Raw genomic sequence first — 23,312 nt, forward strand, 5'->3', positions numbered from 1 at the left:
ATTTAAATGTGCTGATTTTCATATCTTTTTTCAGCTCTTCCGATGTGGCCATATGACTTTTTTTTTAGTTGAGTAGCACTTATTGTGAGTCCTTTTAAGATGTTATGTATCGTGCTGGCTTTGCGGAATTTACACAAGGTACACAAGGTTTAGAAGATTGCGTAGGTGTGTCGACTCAAAATCAGGTCAACCTTTCAGTCACATGCTGAAAACTGGCACTCGCTCATGTGAAATATGGGTTTCAAAACCAGATGATCTGAAATGTGACACATCCTCTGTGCGTAATTCAGAATGTATCCTGGCCATAAAAGGTTTTTGCACTCTTCACTTCTATGCCATTCAATCACTGAGTTCTTAAGTCCTCACCGCTACAGAAAAATGATACTGCCTGTGAGATATACATGAAATCAGCATCAAGTTATGATTATAGTACACATTACATGCACCGTGATCCTTTAACTTCAGACATTTGACCCACCATGAAACGTCAGCTGCACTTTCATACTTAGAGAAATCATCAAGGCCTATATCCAAATGTAACTGCAGTGCCTCTGTTTCTAATCCTGGCAGGCTTCATGTGCACTTTGGTGTAAATAGAAGCTACACTGACATCTTGGAAAAGCTGATCTAATGTAGGTGACTCACATCAAAGTGGCTCTGTCAGGAAACTCACTGTACGCCTTGATCGCTAAGCTGGGGAAGACCAAATTCTTCTCAGTCAAGAGATCAGAAGTACAGATTGTTTGATCCAGTCAGCCATTCAGTCCCCTTCCATCTCAGGGAAGGCACCCTTGGAGGATTTTAAAACTAAAAGCATACAATATAGTTGATTTACCAGAAAACAATGTTTTTTGGGGGGGGGGTTTCTCCAAAATTTAACACTGCTATGAAATCACAAGACTAAAATCGTCTGTCTGTTCATTGCATATTTATAATGAAACAATACATCTTTACACACTGAATTTAGTCAGATCATTTGTTATCAATGTTCACAACTTAAACAAGCTTAAAAAGGACCAGTCAGGCACATATACAACAAAGATCATACACTTATAGTAAAAACGCGATACAACAAAAATATAAAACAAATATCACTTCATTAACTTGCAGCATTTGGAATCCAGTATTTCTAAGAAGTAATAAACATAAGCCTTTACATGTTCAGAAAGTAAAAATTACTTTTTTTAAATAGAAAACAATTGCACTCCTTTGTACATTCATACAAGTAACAACTACAAAATAATAACGATGAGCTTTGCTTGTCAGCAGTCCAGAACAAACACACCAACAAATGAGAAAAATATTTCATTATGAAACCAAATCCTTCCTCTCAAACAGCGAGAAAGCAACAATAACAACATCTGCCGGACCATTTTCTATAAAATAGTATTAATATTTACATCTTAAATAACTTTTTTTTTAATTTTTCACAGACTCCAGTCATGAAGTTCTAAAAAATCTTTTTTTTTTCAAAAACCTTTTATTTTACATCCGTATTCAGTACACAGATGTGTGAACACCTCTTTTTTTTGTCAGATTCTTCCTTGCGGACGGTTACCGTGGACTGAGGATGAAGTTATTAGTGCCTCGTTTAGGTCAGAAAAAAATCAGAGAAGGAAAGACAAATTTATTTTTCCATCTTTCCTTCCATGTTAAAGTTAGGAAAACCCATTTTTAGGCAGTATATGCATAGCTTTGATATTATAAAGCCCTCTCACTATTACAAAAAAAATGCACCTCCCTGCTCATTGTGTATCTTTTTAGTGTTCCCTTTTTTGTCAGTGAAATAGTGTTTATTTATGCTTTAGGTTGTATCTATTTCTATTTGTACCTGTGTACTGCTTATTCATTTAATGGCTTATGGGCTTTAAAACACGATCCATCCTGAAGCATACTGACAAACATCTTCTGAAACATCTTTTGTGCCGAGGTGGTTCCAATGATGCGGCTGATCTTCTTCAGGCCTTTGAGCAGATAACGTGGTGCCTGTTGGTTGCGCAGGACCCTGAGACTGTGAGACAGAGCATTTGGTAGGTCCAGGTTGTGGTTTGCTTTTTTCCAGAGGTGAAGAAGCTGCAGAATGTACTGCCTGGGGAGGCAAGAAGAGACCACGGCCTGGACATCCGCCTCCTTAACTTTCACTCCCGGCAAGCTGTTCGTTACCTTCATGAGGTCGTCGAGCGTCAGGTTTTTTAGACTGCTGCAGTGGGAGACCGTCCTCTCACAGTGGTTCACACCTTCAAATAAAGTATGTTTACATTAGTACACCAATGCAAAAATTAAAATAGCAAACAGATATGTTAAACAGGGCAAAATAGCATGTGAGCACAACACTCAGACGCTGCTCATATGTGTGGTCAGTTTGTGCGCTTGATTTAAATATTCTCCTCCCTGTATTTTGCACCTTGAGAAAGAAACTCACAGCAACATATGTGCAACTAGGTCAGTCTCTAAAATCTCTGAGTCTTTTTTCCTTTTTTTTTTCTAAACAAAAACCCAGTTTGTGCTGGTGCAGCATTCTTGTAAATCTTATTTTATACCTTGTATGAAGCCATACAGCTTGTCCTGGTCTTTGTTCTGCTCTCTCCACAGTCGCAGAAGGTGGAGAACCTGCTGCTGGGGAGAGCAGGTCTTCTTCAGCCTCTCCAGGCTCTTGCGATCCACCCTCTTCCCAGGAAGACTGTCCAACAGTCGTTCCAGGGGCACCGAGGAAAGTCGCAGCGAGGCTAGCGACTGGAAAACCGCCTCTTCACAAAGAGTCACATCTGGAAAGAGAAGCAAAGTGGGCTTGAAAACACACACATGCACAAAAGTTCTGGATAGTGATGCTTGATATCCATTTGCTTAAACCAGAAGGAATTAACATATGTAACATATGTAACATTTGTAACAACCTGTTACAAATGAGTAAATGTTCACAAGTAATAAAACAACTTTAGTAAATTCCAAACCATTGGCTGTATGTATTCCAGTATGACAAGCGGGCTGGTAGAGTGACACCTGCCCAAACATGGCCCAGCTTTTAGTACAATGCTTGACATCTTAGTGCGATCAGCTATGTTAAACATATTTATGTCTTTTAGATCTTTTATTTTTCACCCCTTGTTTAAATCGGTATCTGTAGATAATGCCAAACTAACCTTAGAGGTTCCCACCTAAGTCCCAATTGCACATTTGTGGAGCGATTCCACGACAGTTTGTGGTGGCACGTTACCGCATGTTTGCACACTTTAAATAGACATCGCTGTGTAACTGACATTACACACTATGTTTACTGACGTAACAGTTTCACTATGTTTTGCTTATTCATCTGTGTCACTGCAACTCTTCAACCATAAAATCAACAGTAAAGACTCCATAGTCTCCACCTTAATAACGTCAATCTGGGAATCTGGGATAACAACATAAAGTAACTTTAATTTCTTTTTTTTTGTTCCTAATTGAAGGCAGTTTAAAATTAGATATAACGGATTTTAACATTTCAATACTTCATCAGTTTACTTCTGCATATTTTTTGTGTTTGCATGTGTTTTGCCTATGTTTAGAGTGTTGCCTTGTAATTTGACCACGAGAGAACCACAGCTGTCTTTTCTTTCTGTTACTCATTGGGATCACTCCTACTAGCCGAGCCAAACTGTAGCCGAGCCTGTTGCTCTACATTTTTTAAGGCAGCCAAGCGAACATTCTTCTTCCTGCTTTCGCTGAGGACACTCCCAACCGGACACACTTCATATAATGTGCAATTTCACATCCTTTTTATTAAAGATGATGTGAAATTACACCAAATTTCATGTTTCATGTTGATCATTTCAGTAATTTATGAGTGATGTAATTGCGGCTCGCACCACAACTAACAGTGACTTCCTGGTGGCTTAATACCGACTTTGGGAATCCCAACTGCTTTCAATTTTACATTTTTTGCTCAGAAACACTGCTAAGCTGTTCCAGGATTTGAAGCAGGCACTCTGCGGTGGTGTAGTTACCAGGAAGGCAATTTGTGAATGAATGTTTGAGGAGAGCATCACCCTCCCAGAGGGACCACAGCTTTGTGTGTTTTCGTCTAAGTGTGGCATATGAGTGCGCCAGGGTCTGTACATCTGCATGTGTGTGTTCTCCAGTGTCTGTGGTTTCTCACGGTCTGGGAATTTAGTGTCATACTTGCGGCTTCTCATCTCAAATTATCCTTCAGCATCTGTCACAGTCAAAGTCTGAGTAACAAAGAGCAACCAGCGTGCCTTGCGTCTCCTTTGACTCAGTTTCCTCTGTTATTGTGTTTGGGGATGTGACAGTTAAAGGGGGTAATTGATCCATCATGGGTCTTTTTGACAACAATGCCATAAACATCCAGCGTTCAACCCTTTGGTTTTCACTGCTGTGTTGGTTTTAAGGCACGCAAGAATTTGCAAAAGATTGGAATCTGGACAGCGAACCTGACCGAGGAAATCCCCTGCCTTTAGGAGTGAAAATGACCACATGTTTGAAATAATTCACTTCAAGTTGATTTTTAAGTTGTTGACAGCTGAGGTTAACTCAACAACACTGGTGCATGTGTGTGTGCGTGCGCGCGCGTTTATGTGTGTGTGTTGGATAAACACTGCGCTAATGATCAACCCAAATTCCAGGATTAGTCCTAAAACGTTCCATATGATCTTTTTCTGCAGCGCCATGCCCAACATGACAGCGCGTATGTTCTCACCAGTCTGGCACAAAGTGTGATGATGAGAGCACTCCAGCGTTGCCTTCTTGTCCGGAGTGCCACACTGGCTGTCTGCAGTGGACGTGCCCCATCTCAGTGTCTTGAGGCCCAATTCTGAGCAGTTCGTGTGAGGCTGGCACGGCTTGGTGGAGGAGCCACCCGGGGAGAAATGACCATCAGGGCAAAGTTCACACACTGTGTCACTCACTGGCGTACCTGGAAGAGATTTACAGAGATAAGTTTTGCAAATGAAAACTGATAGAAGTGACGCTTCTGAGCATGTGAGAAAGCACCTAACCACAGATTTTTTTTCTCATCTAGAGCTTTAACTGAAACTCAGCCATTTTCACCATTTAGTGCAAAAAGAAGCAGATGTGATTCTAAGAACCGCAGAGACATGTGAAAGCTCATCATACTGAGAGCGTGTTTCAGAGAATGACTCATATCAGTCGTAGTCACTACACTGCCCTCATTCTGTATCTTACATGCTCTTACTATGATGTCATGTGACTTAGCTGCAATGTGATTTGTCAGCTGATTTTTTTGCAGCCAAAGCCACTTCTAATAGTAATACGTAGGCATGTTTTGAGAACTTTATTTTACAGTTGATTTACTATAATATGCTGCAACTTTAAAACTATATTTAGATACGTGACCTTTTTTTTTATAATCTCATTTGACAGTTGCCACAATACCATTACAGGAAACCATCACAACTTCTGGTATATGACCATCAGCACGCATGACAGTCCATGAAGTGGAACTAGTAATCACATCCTCATTTTATTTTGATCTTGAAGTGAAAGTGCGTGGGACGACAAGCCATGCTTATTTCAGATTTAACCTTTGATTAGTTTCCCGCTACCATGGTACAATGCGTCCTTTCTTGAAAACATATCGTCAAATAGGAAACCATCGCCTTATATGCGTAAAAAACAATCAAAAACGTTTCCTCTGCGAGTCGTGACAAAGCATGTACTCTGTCAGATGACAACGTGACAGCCTATAACTGTAGTATGACGGTTATATTTTATTGCTGACTTTAATGTCAATTTCTCAGAATTTCCTCTGCGGAAAAAAATTTAAAGAATGCATGTCAGCACTTTGCTAAAAGAAATTGCTTTAGATCTGATTAATGGTGCACATATTATCGTTAATGTTTATGTAATACAAGGTTTACTAGTTATTGACTAAAGACTCTAGACATGTATAGATGAAACACATTGTATGAATCATTGATTTGTTGTTCATCAAAGTTTTATTATAATGACAGCTTATAATAGTGATAATATTAACTACTACTATTGTTAGTAGTTGTAGTTGTAGTTTTGTGTGCAACTTTCGATGCTGCTTGTTCAGTCTGCTCTAGAAAACTGGTTTCCAAGTTAATTACTGCTGATTTATTTAATCAAGGAAGTCGTCACCTGACTAAATAAATGTTGAACAAAAATAAATCTTGGGTATTTTGGAAATTTTGATGATCTAACACTTGTTTGCCTAACAATATAATGATCAAACAAACATGGAAGAGGCAAAAAAAAAAATTACTCACGAAAACTTGATTTGCACGCTGTTCCCCCCTCCCCCCGTACTGTCTACCATATCGATCGGATTCCAAAAACACAGATGAACCACATAGCAAATCCCATTCGGAGAATGACAAAGAATTCTAACCAGAAACAAACAATCAGGAGATCAAGGGGGAAAGGACGGAGTCATAAAAGGCTTGTGTTGTCAGAAGACTGACCCAGCATCCTGTGGTTTAACCACAGCTCGAGGCATTACATAATAAGTTTTTCAGCTTCAGTGGGGGGGGGAGATCCCCTAAATTGCTGTCTCATGTCTGCTGATTGTGGATTAAGGTCAGTGGAATTTATGGAAAAAAGTATTGCAGGGGTCACATGATAACCACAATCGATGGAAAATGTTGTTTCATCCTTGTGATTTCTGGACTCTGGTCCAAAGTTTAACATGAAGTCATGAGAAGGTTGGTGTTAGTTTATGCTGTGGTTCCAGTACAAATACCAGATTCAGTGCACTGGTATGCTTAAAATCAGACTTTCTCACCAACAGTTCCTACAGACACACTAAGGAAGGAATCTGAAAAAAATATCAGATTGGATATCCACTATGTTATTGGCGCATGGTTATTGTATCAGGTGTTGATGGACACAATACCTCTTAAGCATGAATGATAGTTGCATGGACTCACGCAGCTGCAGAACATTAAAAACTCACCAGCCACTTTATCAGGTCTTTGTCTAACTGCTTGTTAACAGAAATATCTGGTCAGCAAATAACATGGCAACTAGAGTTCAAACTAAACATCAGAAAGGGAAAGAAAGGTGATTTCAATGGCTTTAAACGGTTGGTGCCAGGCAGACTGGTCCAAGTATACAAAAAACTATCTCTAGGGTTTATAGAGAATGGTCAGAGGAGACTGAACAAATGGCTTTGAGCTTTTAGGAAGGCAAGAGGCATATCTGATGCTCTTCTGCATACCTCTTACGCAGCAGAAGACCACACCGGGTGCCACTCTTTTCACCTAAGAGCAGGAAGCAGAGGCTATCACGAATCCATGGATCCGTCCTGCTTTGTATCAGTGGCTCCGATTGTTGTTGGTGCTGTTATGTTGTGGGGATATTTTCTTGGCACAATCTGGCTCCCTTGGTAACAACTGATCATCATTTAAATACCGCAGTTTATTTTTGATGACCATGTCCAGGGTTAGTTGTAGTAAACTGCTACTATGCAGAAGTCCATTTGGAGCCTCATGCCAACCAATAGACCTGCACGGACCATCGCATATACAGTACATATACACAGAAACTACAGCGTAATTTTAAGTCTTTGTAAGGTCTGAGACATCACACTGACTAAGTTGAAACTGCCGGAGAAACTAGAAACTGTTGCATCACATTATTTCTAAGAGGAAGCACAGGAAGGGCGAAATAAGTTGATGACTCATCGCTCAAGTTTCCTCTTTATGCTTTACAATTTGCATTATCAGGTACAAAAGGAACAAATGAGAAAGTGCTTTCACTCTTTCAAAATGTCACATTATCATCTGTTGCTTACTTTTAAAACCGAAGACAACAATACTGTGCAAATAATAATTTATCTGAGGGTTGTAGACATAGAAGATTCATAACACTCTGATTTAGCTTCTCTGATTTACATAAAAACCTTTCAACACTACAGGATGTGATAAAAAAAAAAGTCACAGATAAAGCTACATGGCTAGCTTTGAAGGCCTGGAATCAAAGGAAATGAGTTATAGCTATTATAATGATATATACATTTGCTGTGGTTCATTTGGCGCACACTGAATGACACAAAGTAACCTGAATTTTCTGAGTGATGCCAGTAGACAGTTTGTTTTCACGGTTTGATGAACTCTGGAATGGACAGGCATTTCTATAACTAGTCTTGCTGACCATTCAAAGGACTTCATATCACTAACAACACAGACTAAAGTGGAAGAGACTGAGTCAGGTCAGACATGCTGTATATCAGTGTTAGAACACTGATATACAGCATGTATCTAATACAGAACGCCAAGTTCTGTATTAGATACATTTTGTGGAGAAAGGCTATAGTTACGTATTTCACACCTTCAGGACATACGTGACTGTTTTATTTGCACAGACACTTTATGATGTCAAGACTAACTTTTCAAGTTCTCCTGTTGACTCAGAAACAAGTTATCAAGTTATTTTGTTTTTTCTCAACATGGACAAATGCATTTATGCGCCAGTTACTCAGCTTAATCGTGCATATGTAGCAATAAAGTTGTTAAGATTGTTCTTAGCTACAACTTAACTGCCCGTTTCACACATCTAGCGCTCTAGTTCACAAGTACAACAAAGCATGCTTTGCATGTTTTAACAGCTACATCAAAAACCCTGATAGCCTCTCACTGCCAGGAAACACAGAGCAGGAGATGGTGAAAATACCTCTGTGAGGAAGAGACACAAACAGAGAAGTAGGACATTTCTAAGAAACACTTTAAAAAGGTTTTTTTCTGTGAAAAGGGAGATGCTCATCAGGAATGGGTTTGGTTCACATATTCGGAAGAAGAGGAAGAAAAACCTGGTGTCTGGTAATATAATTAAGAACATATCTGAATGTGAAAATGTAACTGACGCATCTCTCTGCTTTATCAAAGTTCCTGACAGGCCAGTCCAGTGTAACCCGCCCGGGAAATTGGTGAGATCAAAAGAAGATCAAAGAAAAGATACTTGTTACAGTGACACGCAGACTGAGTGTCCCTTTGAGCACACATACTGCACTTTTCTCATGTTTACTCACTAAGATAAACCACTACAACTGTCTAGTCTACATGCAGACTGAATTTACTCTTGCGCTATTACAGACACCTGATGTCAGCAAAGTCAAATTCCATTGTACACGGTGGGCTTCATGCAGCCCACTTAGATTTTAAATGGGCTGGACCATTGAAAGCCCTTTCCTATCAGTTTAACTATGCATTTGATATGTGAAATAATATAATAATATAAAATCTGATTATTTATTTTTAAAAAGTATAACGGAGTGTTTCCCCCTGATAAAGGAATCCTGCAGTAAATGAAAGAAACTGTTTATTTACATGTATTTCCTACTGCCTACACTGTAAGAAATAAAAAGGTTCTGGCAGCTTGTCGCCACAGAAAGTTTTTGTTCATTAAAAAAATGCCTATTTTATTTATTTATTTATTTATTTATTTTACTGTGAAAAAATTCTATAGTAGATCATAAAAAAATGAATTGTTTCTGTCATTGAATTGTTTATCTGTTATTTCATTACTTTTGGTGCCTCTGGGGGAGCGCTTTATCGGCAGGAAAAGCTGTAAAATGTATTAAAAAATACAATTGAAATTAAAAATGTATCTCCTTTTTACACTTTCTAAAGATTTCCAGTGGGCTGGACTGCAGTCTTTGTTGGGGCAAATCTGGCCCGCGAGCCTTATATTTACACTCCTGCTTCTGGTAGCAATCTACTCATTTAAGTCCAATTTACACAAAGGTTTGACGTCACCCTGGAATCTCCTTTCTTTAGGAGGAAAAACACATTTGTTTTATTTGATATGATATGGAAATAGTCAGAAATGTTGTAAATGATTACCCTTAATCATAAATTATTGATTGCTTTTAATATACATAACATCTGCAGAGGCCCATTTTTCCACTTGAGTGGCCTTTTGTACAGCTGGAAACAGTTTCTCTCCCTAATCAAGCAGTGAATTTGGCTACTTGCAGGACCACAGAAATATCTTCACAGACCGCTGCCTTAACAGAAGTAGCCTGAGTTAACCACAAAAAAAGAAAGCAGGAGGCGTCAGTGCAGAATGCCTCCCAGGTCCTTGACTGGCAGCTTCAGGAAACGGTGGTTTGTGAAAGGAACGGTACTCTTGATTTTTTTGTAAAACAATAAATTTGCAAAATGTTGCACCGGAACAACAGCTGCTGAAAATGGGCCTCAGTAGCAATTTGATTAAAAATCATTATCTATTTATGATTTTATTAATTCTTAACTGCCTTTTGCAGAATTTCTGATCATCATTTTCAGTTTAAAAAAAAATCAAAGCATTTTGTGCTGCCCAAACCAGCTGTTTTCGCTTTTCAAACAATTCCTATAGAAACTGCTCAGTCTGAATAATATTCTTAATGTGGATGTTACTCTTACCTAAAGCTGCCACTCCATATCCAGGTGAACAGGCCTTGTGTGCGATACAGAACTCTATCACTAGGTGGAAACCTGGAGCACATTCGCACAGCTGATCATGAGTGCTGTTGCACTGCTGCTTCACTAGCTGTCTCTCCTTACACACCTAAACGGGAACACAGAGAGGTCACACATGTGAAGCTGTAAAGCTGCACACGCACAGAAAATGTAGGTAAAAGTTTATTTGCATGTGTTGCTATAAACAACACAGCAGTTCACAGCAACGCAGGTCATAAAGAACATCATGCTTCCGCTCTGCAACTTGTCTCAAATATCATATTAGTCTGTTGGGAAGACGAAAACTGAAATTTAAAAGCATCACAAAGCAGACATGTTAACAATACAAGGATTATCATGAAAAAGTGGTGATTGCGTAATTTATCTGGAGTTGCGGAGGAGAAACATCAAAACTCTGGGGGAAGATCATTCTACCACAATGAGCAAACTGGGACTTTCATTTTTAGTAACAAAAACTGAAGTGGAAATACTGGCTTAAAAAAAAGACAAATGCAGCACCAAAACATAAATAAACAGTAAGGTCATGCATCTTGGGAAAAGACACCAGCAAAGCCACATAAAAGCACCACTGAAAAAAGCTGGAAGACAAAAAACTAAAGGTATGTGCATAATTCCTGACCATACTTTGATTTCAGCTCTGGGAAATTCTTTTAGGTATGAGACGATACATTGATCTTTTTTTACTACAAAATCCAGTAATTGTCACAAAAACCCGTCAGTTACGGTCTGAACACACAACAAAGGAACCATTATCGGCCTCATGAAACATGTAGCCCTAGTTTCTATTAAGAGGAAAAACTAGAACTGAATGTTAGGTTGATGGCCTCATACGTACCGAGGTGCAGTACTGGCATTTCTCCCCCCAGTGCCAGTTCTCGGCAAAATGCCTGTCAGGACAGGGCTGGCACTCTGTGGGCATGTCGGCAGTGCAGTGTCGTTTCACCGCTGTGCCAGGTGGGCACTGGTTACACGTGAGGAACGCGGATGTCGCGGGGTCACGGTGCTGGTACGTTGGTTGTTCAGCTTGCTGCTGAAAGGCCCAGGAGAGAGAAGCTGTCAAAAGCTGCAAGAGAAAGAAAGTAAGTCGCTTCAGGAACTGACTCAACAGCAGTGACAAAATCTCTAATGAAACCCGTCTCGTGAACAGCTTCACTTTGGCAAAAGAATCAAATATTTTTATATTTTGGAGCACTCGCCAACCCAAAGATTCCAGTAAGAACGAGTTGACTGTAAGGTCAGAGCAGTAAAGCTCCTGGTGGACATAAGGTCCTGTTCTTTCTGCTGCTCTTCAGAGTGCAGTTCAGAGAATCAGAATAGACTAGTTTCCCTGAAATTGATAAATTGATTACTCTATAGGGACAAATTCTCAGGAATAACACAAGTGTATTTTAAACTTTTGGGGCAGTAACGTCCCTTTTTGTTTTGCCTCAACTCGTCATTATTTTCAGTAAATGCTTTTTGTTGATCTCAACTTTTAGGATTAATAAAGGGATCAAAATGATTTTATTGGCCTTCTGGCATCATTTCTCATCTGTTTGACTTTAATCCAAAGCTTTTTAAATGAATTCAGATGTTTCAGTCATGCCAAAATTTTCTACACATTGAAATAAAAGAAGTGCATGACACAGGATTACAGGCATTAGTTGTGCAGCCTTGTGTTCTCTGCCCTCACTAGCAGTTCCCTACCCATGCCGGCAGCCCCGTAAGCTCGGCTGCTTTGCAGCTGAAAAGCATCTGATGTGATTCAGAGGTGATCTATCGCACTTTAATACTGTCCCAGATTAAGATCCACACCACACCCACACTCTCCTCAGCCACCCAAAACCAGCCCATCGTTATGGATACTCTGTAAAGTGGGTGGTTTTCAGCGAGGCTCTGACAAGCCTGTGTAACTAATGACAAAAACAAGCCCATGTATCATCGCCTAGGCAAAAACTGAAACGCTTGGTTCATTTCTAAAATATGAGATATCAGTTAGTGAGCATGTTTAACATGGAGCCAATCTAGCTGGTCGAGGGCACATGCAGACCAGCTGTCACACATTAGGCTTCTTCCACTCAAAGGCCCTTAGCCATTGGTTCTTTGGACTTTCCCGTTGGCCCGGATACATCCTCACTGCTTGGACGACTAACCAACAATAGACCGTCTTGTATTGTCTGTGAGTGTGTGTTTGCATGTGGTTTCTTGCTTCATATCATGTGTGCATCTTCAAAAATAAATGAATTTGTATGACAAACAACTAAAAAAAAACTCCCATGCATGTGTGTGCAGGGGTGCGAGCATGCAGGAATGCGTGCGCGTGTGAGTGTATATGGGTGTGTGCGTGTTAGTCGATGTTCATGTCCAATTACCATCTTCCTCAGAGCTGGTTTGCGCGCTCTGTGGTCTCCTGGCTGCTGTTCATAAAGAGTACTGTTGGAGGTTACTGGGCTTTCCCCATTCACCACCAGAATACAAAACAGTCACCCACTCTGTTCTACAGATTACCCGCAGCACACCACTGATCTCCTTCCTGCGTGCATGCATTTGTACTTATCCCATTCACCTTAGAACTCGGAGCCACAAAAAACAGTCGACTTTGTGCAAATGAACATGCAACTAAAGAATGGCTGGAAAACCAGAATGTGTGTGTGTGTGTTACATGATGACTGCCTCTGTATCCTTTAATCAATATTGAAGAATAAAAAGAAAAAAGGTCTTTTCACCAGAAATCTACGCGTGTTTATGAGTGGGTGTGAGTTTGGGAGAAACAGTGTGCAGTACAGCTGCGACTTCCCTGTCCTGCCACATGTTACTGAACAAACTGCCCGTTCTACAAATGACTACAAATGACGTGTTTTTCCTAAGCGTCACTGCGTTTACGTCCACACTACTACTTTACGTGCACCCTGCATATACGTGTTTTGTTATTTGCGTCATCTTATTCTGTTTCCCTTTCCAATGGTCATCACCGAGGAAGACGGCAAAAAATAGATGAATGGGTTTCGCACACCATAATAGAAACCTAACATCAAACAGCCTGGAGAGCGCAGTGCTTTTCCCGGCAAAACCTATCGACCTCTTCCACCGAATGTTCAGTGGAAGGCTTTCATCAGCGACTTGCTGAGCAGTAGCACGACTTTGTTTGTAGTCTGGGTGGCCCCAGCAAGATTCAAACCCATAATCATAGTCTTACTCCTTAAATTAAGAAATGTGTATATACACTCCATTAAGCCCAGAGACCAAATCCAATTGATTTAGAAACAGGAGAGTGGAGTATGCTGAGTGACTAACAGAGGATCACCTGGATCATCCAGGTGTGGTTTACTGGCAGGACAGTCCAACCCTCGGTCAGAGCCCTTGATAAACGTTTGCCCCTTTTGTTTTAGAAATCCGTCAAATGGCACAATAGCTTGCCATGTGCATGCTTGTCCCTCCCTCTGTCTGTCTATATGTGCTTTCTGCGTCACAGTTAAAGTCATGTCCTGCTTTATTTTAGCAATCTGCTTCATTCTGTATCTTTTTTGTAGTTGCTGTCTTTGCCTTTATTTTACCACCTTTGTAACCGATTTCCACCTCCCTACTAGTTCCACCTGCGTTCTCTCATTTAGTGCTCTTTGCATGTACACTGTATAATCCTGTCTTTCCCCTCTGTATCCCTATCATGCCTTTCATCTTGTTTCAGTTTAGGTTTTGATGTCTAGTGCTTGTACCTAGTTTTGTTGGACTCTCATGCACCTTTTGTTGATTTTAATCTATCAAAGTTCATTTTTTTTATTGTCAGCCAATCTGTCCTTGTTGTCCTGCCTTTAGTACTTTTTGTGAAACAAGTTTGATTTGCCTAAATCTGTGACATGCGAGCACAAAGCAGTGACAGGAAATGTATAAAAGGTAATAAAAATGAATGAGTACAATGATGCTTTTTAGGTTGGGTCTGAGAAATGCCTCGGTTGTGCAGTGTTCGGTGCACATATGTTTTCGTCATCTTCAAAGTGAATGAACCAGAGGCCTGAGAAACAGATGTAGCAGACTTTAAAAAAACAAAAACAAAGTAAAACTCAAGGCCAGCCCTCATAAAGTATAACAAGTGTTTGACAACAAGTAGTGTTGTTCAACAGATGTTTGACTCCATATTGAAAGATTATTGCATATACAGATGTTATCTCTCAGATCATCTGACTGCATGTTTTTCAGAGAAGGTTCTAGACATTATTTAAGGCCCTTCCTGCTTTCTGGTCACTTTCTGATGGGCAGCACTAAATTATCCCAACCACCCAGCACGGTAGCTTTCTGCTACTGAAGAAGAGAAAATGTCAACTTTTTAAAAATTAACTCACTGGGATGGACGTCCTGTGGAGCATGTGACTCCATCTATCAAGAGCTACGAAAGATACTGAACTTTTCACCCGTCTGTCTCCTTAGAAGCTGCCATCTGACGACATCATGGACGACCACGGGAAATCTAAATTACACAGCAGCTAGGGGCCACTGACAGCCATAATTATAATGTTAGCATCATCAGAGGAGTGCTTAGCAAGGGACATATCCTATTTGGAGCTCAGCCAGCTCAGAGGAGAAAATCAAGGGTGAAGGTACGGAGATGGTGATAATTTTCTAGCATTCCTGTGCAAAAGCCCTTGAGCAAGGCAGAGCAGCTGCTACATGTAAATAATTGCAAGCGACGCTGGAAAACGGCTTGCTGGAAAAGGAGGCTCAAAAAGTTCCCACATTTCTGTGGATTAAACTAAAAAGTTTGAATAAAACAGTCTATATTTATACTGGATAAACCCGCTTCATCAGATATAGTTTGCTTATATAACCTGTGCCAGCGAATCCCGTTTGAACTGAGCTGAGCAAAAAGCTTCGTGTTTATGAGGAGAAGTTTCTACCAATGCTTTAACAGAGAACATGTGCTGCTTTAAGAGATGTTTTCTCTTTAATAAAGACAAAACAAACAGCGGGAGTGGGTTCCATGCTGTAGAAGGTGGTGACAGACATGGTTATATTGGATCAATAGCGTCTCAAAAGCGTCTCACTTGTGCTAGCTACCCACAACATTCAACACAAGTGATACCCAATCCAGTGAGCTATTTACTGGCTCTGAGATTAAGCGAGCAGAGGCACACACTTTTCGTTTTGTTTATCTGTCACTGATCTATCACTATGATGACATACTTTGACTGGAACTATGTGCAAATCTATTGCGCTGACATAAAGCAGTTTATTGGGGCCTTTTTTACATCCCCTCTGACTGAATTTGTTTGTGAAGAGGTCAGGTCAAACAGGTCAGCTAGTACGAAAAGGCAAAATATCAGTGTCCTATCGCTAACCGAATGCATTTCATTTGTGTTGATGTGTTCCGAAAGGTTAAACTACAGGATAAAATGATTCAAATGTTTTTATAAAAAGAGCTTGGGAAATTTTAATGCAATTTAGTAATTCACAACTGCATTATGAAACAGAAACACAATACTTTGTGTTGCTCGTGGAAAGATAGAGTTTGGACTATGCTGAAATGCAGCGCAAAAAAACAGACTCCGTGCTCGGTTTGCTTGAGGTCAGCTTTAAATTCATGGCATGAGGAGAAGAGCTGTGGCACAAAGGGATCAAACCACGTTGCACCAGCTTATCCACCAGGCACATGGATTCAGTTAACTGCAGAGCGCAGGTGGTCTGAGGGGGGATTCCAGCCTGTGCGCGTGTGTGTGCGTGTGTGTGCGTGTGTGCGCGTGCCTGCGCGTGCATGTGTGCCTCCGTGGGTGTGTGCGCAGGTCAATGTCTTTTTTCACTTATGCGACACACGATGCCACACCACATCAAGCAGTCTCTGCTCGGTGCGCTCACACCATGTTCTCACGCTGGAGAAACTTCTAATCTCTAACTGGCTGCTAGAACATTTTACAGATTAACCTAAATTACTGAGTCGTTTATGCACGAGAGCTAATGTTTATTGTGGATTTTGTGTCAAGGCGCTCTAACCCAAAAAACGTGCTGCCGTGCAAAAATCTTTCTCAGTCTGAAGGTGCCTTTCTTTGTGATTTTTGCTGGGTTTTTCTCTTTATTGTAAAAATGTTAAACAGAAAATATTTGGGCCGTTGGATAAACACACAAACATGCAAACTGTCCAAGTGATGGAGCTGTTATTTGAGAAAGTGCTTTATAGTTCTTTAGTTAAAACTCTGCAATAACTGAGCTATTTAAGACCAAATCTGATCACTTTTCTGAATTGCTACACCAGCACAACATTTGGATACAAAGAGGAGATCCTGTAGTTTTATGCTGTGATCATATTGAGGGGCCGAAGCTTTACTTCTTCTGCTTCTGTGATCACGCGTCACTGTGATTATCTGGACTGTTTTACTAATTTAAACGTTTGTGGTTGTTTTTATTTCTCTGCTTGCTGAAACCAAACCAAATAAATCAAACTGTTCTCGTGTTGTTACACATCTAATGTCAGGTAATCTTTTACTACAGAAATTTGCATCATATCAGTCATGCTGTTTTTAGAATGATTCATACAGTAGTAAGAGATAAACAGCAGGCTCTCTTTCTCCTCTTTGTATCCATTAATTGCTCCATCCCACTCGCCCCTCCCTAGCCACCCCAGGCTCCCACACACAAACTTCTGCTATCAATACCTACTGTTGATGGAAACGGGAAGTTAGGTGTATGGAAGTAACCTTTAGAGGCAATTGTTGCTTTCTGAATAAACATTTGTGCTTGTTTGTTTAAAACATGTTGCTGTGATACCTTCCTACCCAACTCTGTCTTTTCCCGCCATTCCTCACCCTTTCTCCAGTGTTTGGCCAAGTGAGCTTTCTGTAGCTTCTTCAGCCTGCATGTGAAGCTGCGGCTAGTTTTGAGGAAGTTGCTGTTGCTAATGCCAACGGCCACAAGCAGAGCGTAACGTGGAGGCGGCGTAAAGATAAAGAGAACACAGATAGTAGATCATGGATAATAACAAAGGGGGAGAAAGCATGTCCATGCATGAGGATTAGAGGTAGGATTATCCAACCATGCTGGTTAACAGTCATGTTGACACACTGACAACAACAACTGACTGACTACCTGCTGCTCTGACAGTGGTGCGTTATTTTTGCCCTTTCAAAGAAAATGACTGTTTACATATTGAAACATGTGCCTTCATAAAAGCAGGTTGACAGGATGAACTATTCCACTGGCATCATGCTGGGCAATGACCCAAACAGATTTTTCTGGAGCCAACACAAGCACATGTGTGAGGAGTATGCAGAGCAACAGGAACAGCACACAGGTGCTGGAGGTGTATTTAAGATCCAAAATTGCAGTTTCCATTTACCACAGAATTGTTTTTCAGACAGACTGCAACCAAGCCTGGCTGACAGGCAGACAAACAAGCATATCATGTGGTGGATTCAGAGGAGATGGAGATGTTGGCTGGATGTTGCCAGTCAAGACTGACTGAGTAAACAGTTGCCAGAAAGTTGCCCGTCTTACTCACCAAATGACTAATGTACTGGCCGACTAACTGAACGATGCATAAACAAAAGAGCAGAATATTTGCCTATTTTAGGACAGGCTACACTGAGTTAGAGGAACTAAACTGTACTGAGTATCACATTATATGGTCATATAAACTACTATTTCACAGCCGTGTTCGCTGAATTACGCACAAACAACACGCATCTTCCTGACTGACCGTGCTTGGCAAAAAAAAAAAATCTCTCTTTTTCCTGCACTCTCACACAAGGCCAAAAGGATATTAGATCAGTGTTTTGGAGCTACAGAGTTTTATCTGTTTCTGGACTGATACCCATCTTGAGCATACATGAACATATGCAAAACCAGAAAAGGCCCCGACACAGGACGGCATGCAAAACACACCAATGGAAACAACATAAAAAAAAAGGAGCAAATTGGTGTAAAGTCAGACACACTGTACCATCTGCTGGGAATTCACCGTGCCACTCTGCTTTTGGAGGATAACATTTCATTCATTTTAATCATGCGGTATTAAAAGCAATGAAATACTACCCAGAGTCAACTTTAATTTATCTGAGAAAACTATAGATCGTGTTTGAAGATGTAGAGGCTGAACAGAGCAGTGAATAAAACGAGCTCCATTCATTACCAAAAGCAAACAAATCCCCAGCATAAACAACACCGGACAATTTACTTGAATAGCTCTTTAAAAAAAAAAAAATCCTAACATAGCTCTAAAACGTACTACTAATATATCTGACTTTCTGCTATTAGTATAAACTAGATACAACACGCCATAAAATGATATGCAAACTCATGCAGCAGATACACAAACTAGATTGTCATCTGTGTCTGATATGGAGAATGGCAGCCGAGTCTGAAAAGCAACTATATGCTCACATATTAATGCATCTATTAAAGCCCGATATAGCAGCATCAAATACCAGGACCGAACAATATTTAGGGGTACGCTTCGATTGTGGCGCACAGCCTAAAGACTGGCCCCTCTCATTAATGGGGGATCATCAAAGTACCTGAACAGAGGCGTGCTGCACAGAGGGAACATGTGGTTGGCAAATATTTAGCTTTTCCTTATCTAGCCCTTAACGACAATACATGCAAGTCACTGTATTCAAATTATGCCAAAGATCTCCAGATTTATTCGCATTTCTGAAATCTATGTATCGCAAAATCCAACTAAGGATCAGTAATTTTATATATAAAAAAACACACACACACACACACACACAAAAACGAAGGAAAAAGAAGAGATGAAAAAGTTATTCCTTCAGAATAAAGTGCTGCTCTACTGCTGAGCATATCCAAGGAGCGGAGCTGCAAACACTTTGGCTACTCACCACCATCAGTTTCATCGCCGGTTTGGATTTGGCTATCCGTGAGCTCATCTTCTCTGCGTAAAAGCGAACTGCGGTATGATGGAGTCTCCATCAAAGAGCCTTTACTATATACAGGAGAGAGCGAGAGGGAGAGCGAGAGAGAGACCATGCGCCCACCCACGTTTTCCAAGGCACTGCCTTCTTCCCTCCTCATTCTCCGATCCTAAAAATAAAGTGCAGCATCCATCGGAGCTGCGTCGCGATTAACCAAAACAGTGGATGGCGTAGGTGACATCAAAGAAAACAACTTCCAAACGTATCTTGCATGAGGTGGGTTCATCCATCAATTAAGCCAAGTTTGCTGGGTTTCTTAGGGATACAAATATTCCCCAAAAATATGCCACATGTTGTAAATTGAAAGGTCACCCTGCTGCAGCCAGGTTACACCTAGCTAGGCCCAGGACATAATTACATTCTGGAACAAAGGTGCAAAAGTATGTTTCCATATGCACGTTGTGCAGAAGTGTTTACATGTAAAAAAAAAAAAAAAAAGGTTAAGCACCTAATTTGACAAGCTAAAAAGCACCAAAAAAACCCACATAGCTTTAATCAGTGTGAATAAAGAAGACTCTTCCAGAATAAATGTTTTGACTCCTGGTTTGACATAATGTAAACATGATGATTGACGTGTGTTTATTTGGACCAGCCAAAATCATTTAGCTAGAGTGGTAGCGCTTATTTGAACATCCCACTGTGGAAAAGGACAATTAAACACCAAAAATATTGTTTTTCTCAGAAGGTTAACCATCACAGCTTGTGTAGAGTGAGCAGAAAAGCACAAAGAACTTCAGCTACCCGCTTTAAACTTCATTCTACATAGAAAGCAAAGAGGGAGCTCTTGCAAAAAGATTGTGAATGGATGATGTCACTGGATGACAAACTAGGGAATTAAAGATTTAAAAAAGAAAAGCAAATGAAGTCCTTAACCAGACAGAAGTGCACCCATAATTCAGACAAAATCCATGATGAGTTACGTGTAACTCACGCACATAGTAAACCCAAAAGGCCACACACCCACGCTGTGATCTCCGTGATGCTGAATCGATATCCATCTTCCACTGAAAGTCCCAAAACAGATCTGGTTTTCCATTTGTCATTTTGTATCCGCTTAGCATCCACCCCATGCAGAAGGATGACAAAATGTCCCAGCCCGCTGCCGTGACGTAGAAGCGCAAGGTTTCAACGTAAGCAGAGAAAATACACACGGCACACCCACTGACCGGCGTCCAAGGCATGTGAGCGAAATGTTAGTGGTGAGGTCACGGCTCACCACAATACGACCAACGCGACACACACAAACGCACACTCGCACATTCAAATGCATACTTTAAGAAAAGGATACAAAAATACACATGCTGTGCAACTCTTTCAGCACTGAGGTAAGGGTACACCACAACAATAGTGGAGCAGGAGCTGGACGTCCAACCTCTCGAGCACAAACACACAGGAACGCTTGAACGGCGAGCCTTTCTGACGTGCTAGTTGGCGCTGAGGTGTGCAGTGTATTCGCAGTGTAAACGTGGGTGTTAAGAGGTGAAGTGGAGCATGACCGCTCCACCGACACACATACACACACATCTAAGTCACACAAGTGCAATTCGCTGACTTGTCCTATGCCCATAAATTGCTGGCTGGTTTTGGCCTGTCAACGGTTGTACTACAGTTATTTTTAATAGCCTGTCAAAATGTACTCAAGGCTAGGTCTCACTATGTGTCTGTGTTTCTGCATGCATATATTGCATATGAATGTAGAAAGAGTGCAAATACTTTTTTAAAGGGGGGAAAAAATCAGTGTGTATGCGGATAACAAAGGACAATCTGTACAACACGCACAAAGTTTCAAGTAACTCTAAAGGTGATGCTTGATAAGCACAAACAAAGATGTGGTGATTACTTAACTTTATCATCTTTTTATCAAATCTCTGGCAGGTGATCCACTTCTCACAGCAGCAGTACCACTATTGTTTAGGACCATGGCAACTTCTCTTTAGCAAGTACTGTCTGGGTGCATGGCATACGATGCTGTGTGTGCCTGACCTGACTAACTCCATGGATGTCTGAGTGAGCTGCCCAGTGCTGTACCCATCTCAGACCAACTCATTTCCATAACAGATTTCATAAACGAATGAGTAAAAAAGGGAACTTGTAACTGTTATTGTGTCGGCAGTGTCACCTGAAGGCTGAAAGTTACAAAGAGCTCTTTTAATATGTGCAATGAAAACTTTTCACCTAATCATGCAAATAAAGGATAACTGCAGGTAACCAGAAACAGAAGACAATCAAAACCCTGGAATTAACTGTAGCAAAAACCCCACCTGCAAAAAGTGCACAACACGTTGTTATGGTAGCAACTGAAGGGTAAACTTGCAAAACACCTAAATGCTGATGTAGCAAAAGCTTTGATTTTAATTAGATTTTAATTTTGATTTTATATGTGTGCAGATTTGCACACTAATTGCATGCTCAACCATGCCATTAGAGGCCGAACCACTTTGTGATTAGAGTCCACAAAGTGTCTATATGCAAGACAAATGGATCCCTAATTTGACATGTCAGCTCACTGCTATTGGTGTATGTGTTTGTGTGTCTACGTCCTTGAATAAGAAACACATTTCAAAGCTGTTTTTAAAACCTAGCTACGGCTGAACAAGGGCAATATAAGTCCAAACCATTTTAATAGTCTGTGAAACTATGTATTCAGTCAACCGTGGTAAATTTAGTTCCACAGTTCATCATATGGGGGCCCTGGTAAATTAGTTTCACCATGTTCCTCACAATACAACACTCACTCTCAGTTGTTCTGAGCATTTTTCGCTTTCCTCCTTAAATAGAATTTTCCGCTGCTGTGACGAAGTCTGCAAAGCTTCATCCATCCATTCTATTCCACTTATCCTTATCGGGGTAACGGGGGGGGGGCTCTAGCGCATCCTAGCTACCGTGGGGTGAGAGGCGGGGTAAACTCTGGAGAGATTGCTAAAAGAAAGAGACAATCATTTGCACTAACTTTCACACCTACAGGCAACCTAAGTCAGGGGTGGGCAACTCCAGGCCTCGAGGGCCAGTGTCCTGCAGGTTTTAGATGTGTCCTTGATCCAACATAGCTAATTCAAATGGCTAAATTGCCTCCTCAACATGTCTTGTAAGTCATGTCCGAATTCATGAGCTGAATCCTCCTGAGGACCTGGCCTTTGTGGTCTACGTGGGCAGATTCAGAAGGTCGGGTTGGCCGGAAGTAAACGGCTGTGAAATTGGACAGTCTAGCTTTCAGATTTGCGTCACCGCTGTCTCGGTGGAGTTTAATAAACTCGGCCGTCTGCTCCTTGCTATCTAAAATATAACAGGACACTGGCGTAAATTCTCGACCATCTCACACTTCTATTTAATCAGTTTTCTGTTTGACGTTTATTCAGCTGTGTGAAAACCCCGGAGGAACCCTTAATTAATAAAGTTACATTTAATTTAATCTAATCTAATAACTTTAATCTCAGCCAAACCGATTTACTCACGAACAAATAAAACACTGAAAAAGCCCAACAATAACATTTTTAAATTATCAAAGTGACTTGTATATCATGTTTAACCCGAGTAGCGAAAGACCGCGGGGGTTTGAAGACGATGTGTCGGTCGGCTGAGATATTTAAGTATACACAGCTACATTCTCTCCTGAAAATATGTTAAAAGTTTTTTTGCGACCCAGAAAGAGAAATAAGAGTAATATTAAAACTAAGTATCTGTCGCCATTGTTGGAAACTGGAATTGGCTTTGGCCGTGCTATGAATTCTGCGATATGGTTTTTCAATTTTGTTGTCCGGGTGGACAATCGGGAGAAATTCGGGAGAATGGTGGCTCCGGTATTCTCCCGGAAAAATCGAGAGGGTTGGCATGTATGGTTGTGGCAACATCACTAACCTTGTCAAACACCTCAGAGTAAATCATATCACAGAATATGACGAGCATATGTTGAGGTGAACTGAAGAGGAGGACAGGGACAGGTGCTGCTAGGGCGAGACAGACGTCTCTCACGGAGTCCTTTAGT

At 40.8% G+C, this 23,312-nt stretch overlaps 1 protein-coding gene across 1 annotated transcript; it reads right to left on the reverse strand.

Annotated features, from left to right (window-relative positions):
* Positions 1–923: 923 nt before the first annotated feature.
* On the reverse strand, positions 924–19,340 carry LOC308405931 (tumor necrosis factor receptor superfamily member 11B-like). Its single transcript, XM_080896739.1, has 6 exons — positions 19,238–19,340; positions 11,275–11,502; positions 10,383–10,527; positions 4,697–4,912; positions 2,541–2,765; positions 924–2,237 (listed from the first exon to the last, which is right to left on the reverse strand). The coding sequence occupies exons 1-6, from the start codon at positions 19,283–19,285 to the stop codon at positions 1,843–1,845; spliced, it is 1,257 nt and encodes a 418-aa protein (XP_080752865.1). The 5' UTR covers positions 19,286–19,340; the 3' UTR covers positions 924–1,842.
* Between the last annotated feature and the right edge of the window lie 3,972 nt (positions 19,341–23,312).

This window comes from Rhamphochromis sp. 'chilingali' (genome assembly GCF_963969265.1).
Source record: "Rhamphochromis sp. 'chilingali' genome assembly, chromosome: 11".
In the NCBI taxonomy this organism is placed as follows: Eukaryota; Metazoa; Chordata; class Actinopteri; order Cichliformes; family Cichlidae; genus Rhamphochromis; species Rhamphochromis sp. 'chilingali'.

What these genes read in the sequence shown, in the direction of transcription:
- LOC308405931 (XM_080896739.1), bottom strand. Translation starts at nt 19,285, where the DNA reads ATGAGCTCACGGATAGCCAAATCCAAACCGGCGATGAAACTGATGGTG. An exon ending in ATATGGAGTGGCAGCTTTAG is followed by an intron (nt 4,913 to 10,382) that starts GTAAGAGTAACA and finishes AATCTCTTCCAG; the next exon opens with GTACGCCAGTGAGTGACACA. An exon ending in GCTGTATGGCTTCATACAAG is followed by an intron (nt 2,238 to 2,540) that starts GTATAAAATAAG and finishes CTTTATTTGAAG; the next exon opens with GTGTGAACCACTGTGAGAGG.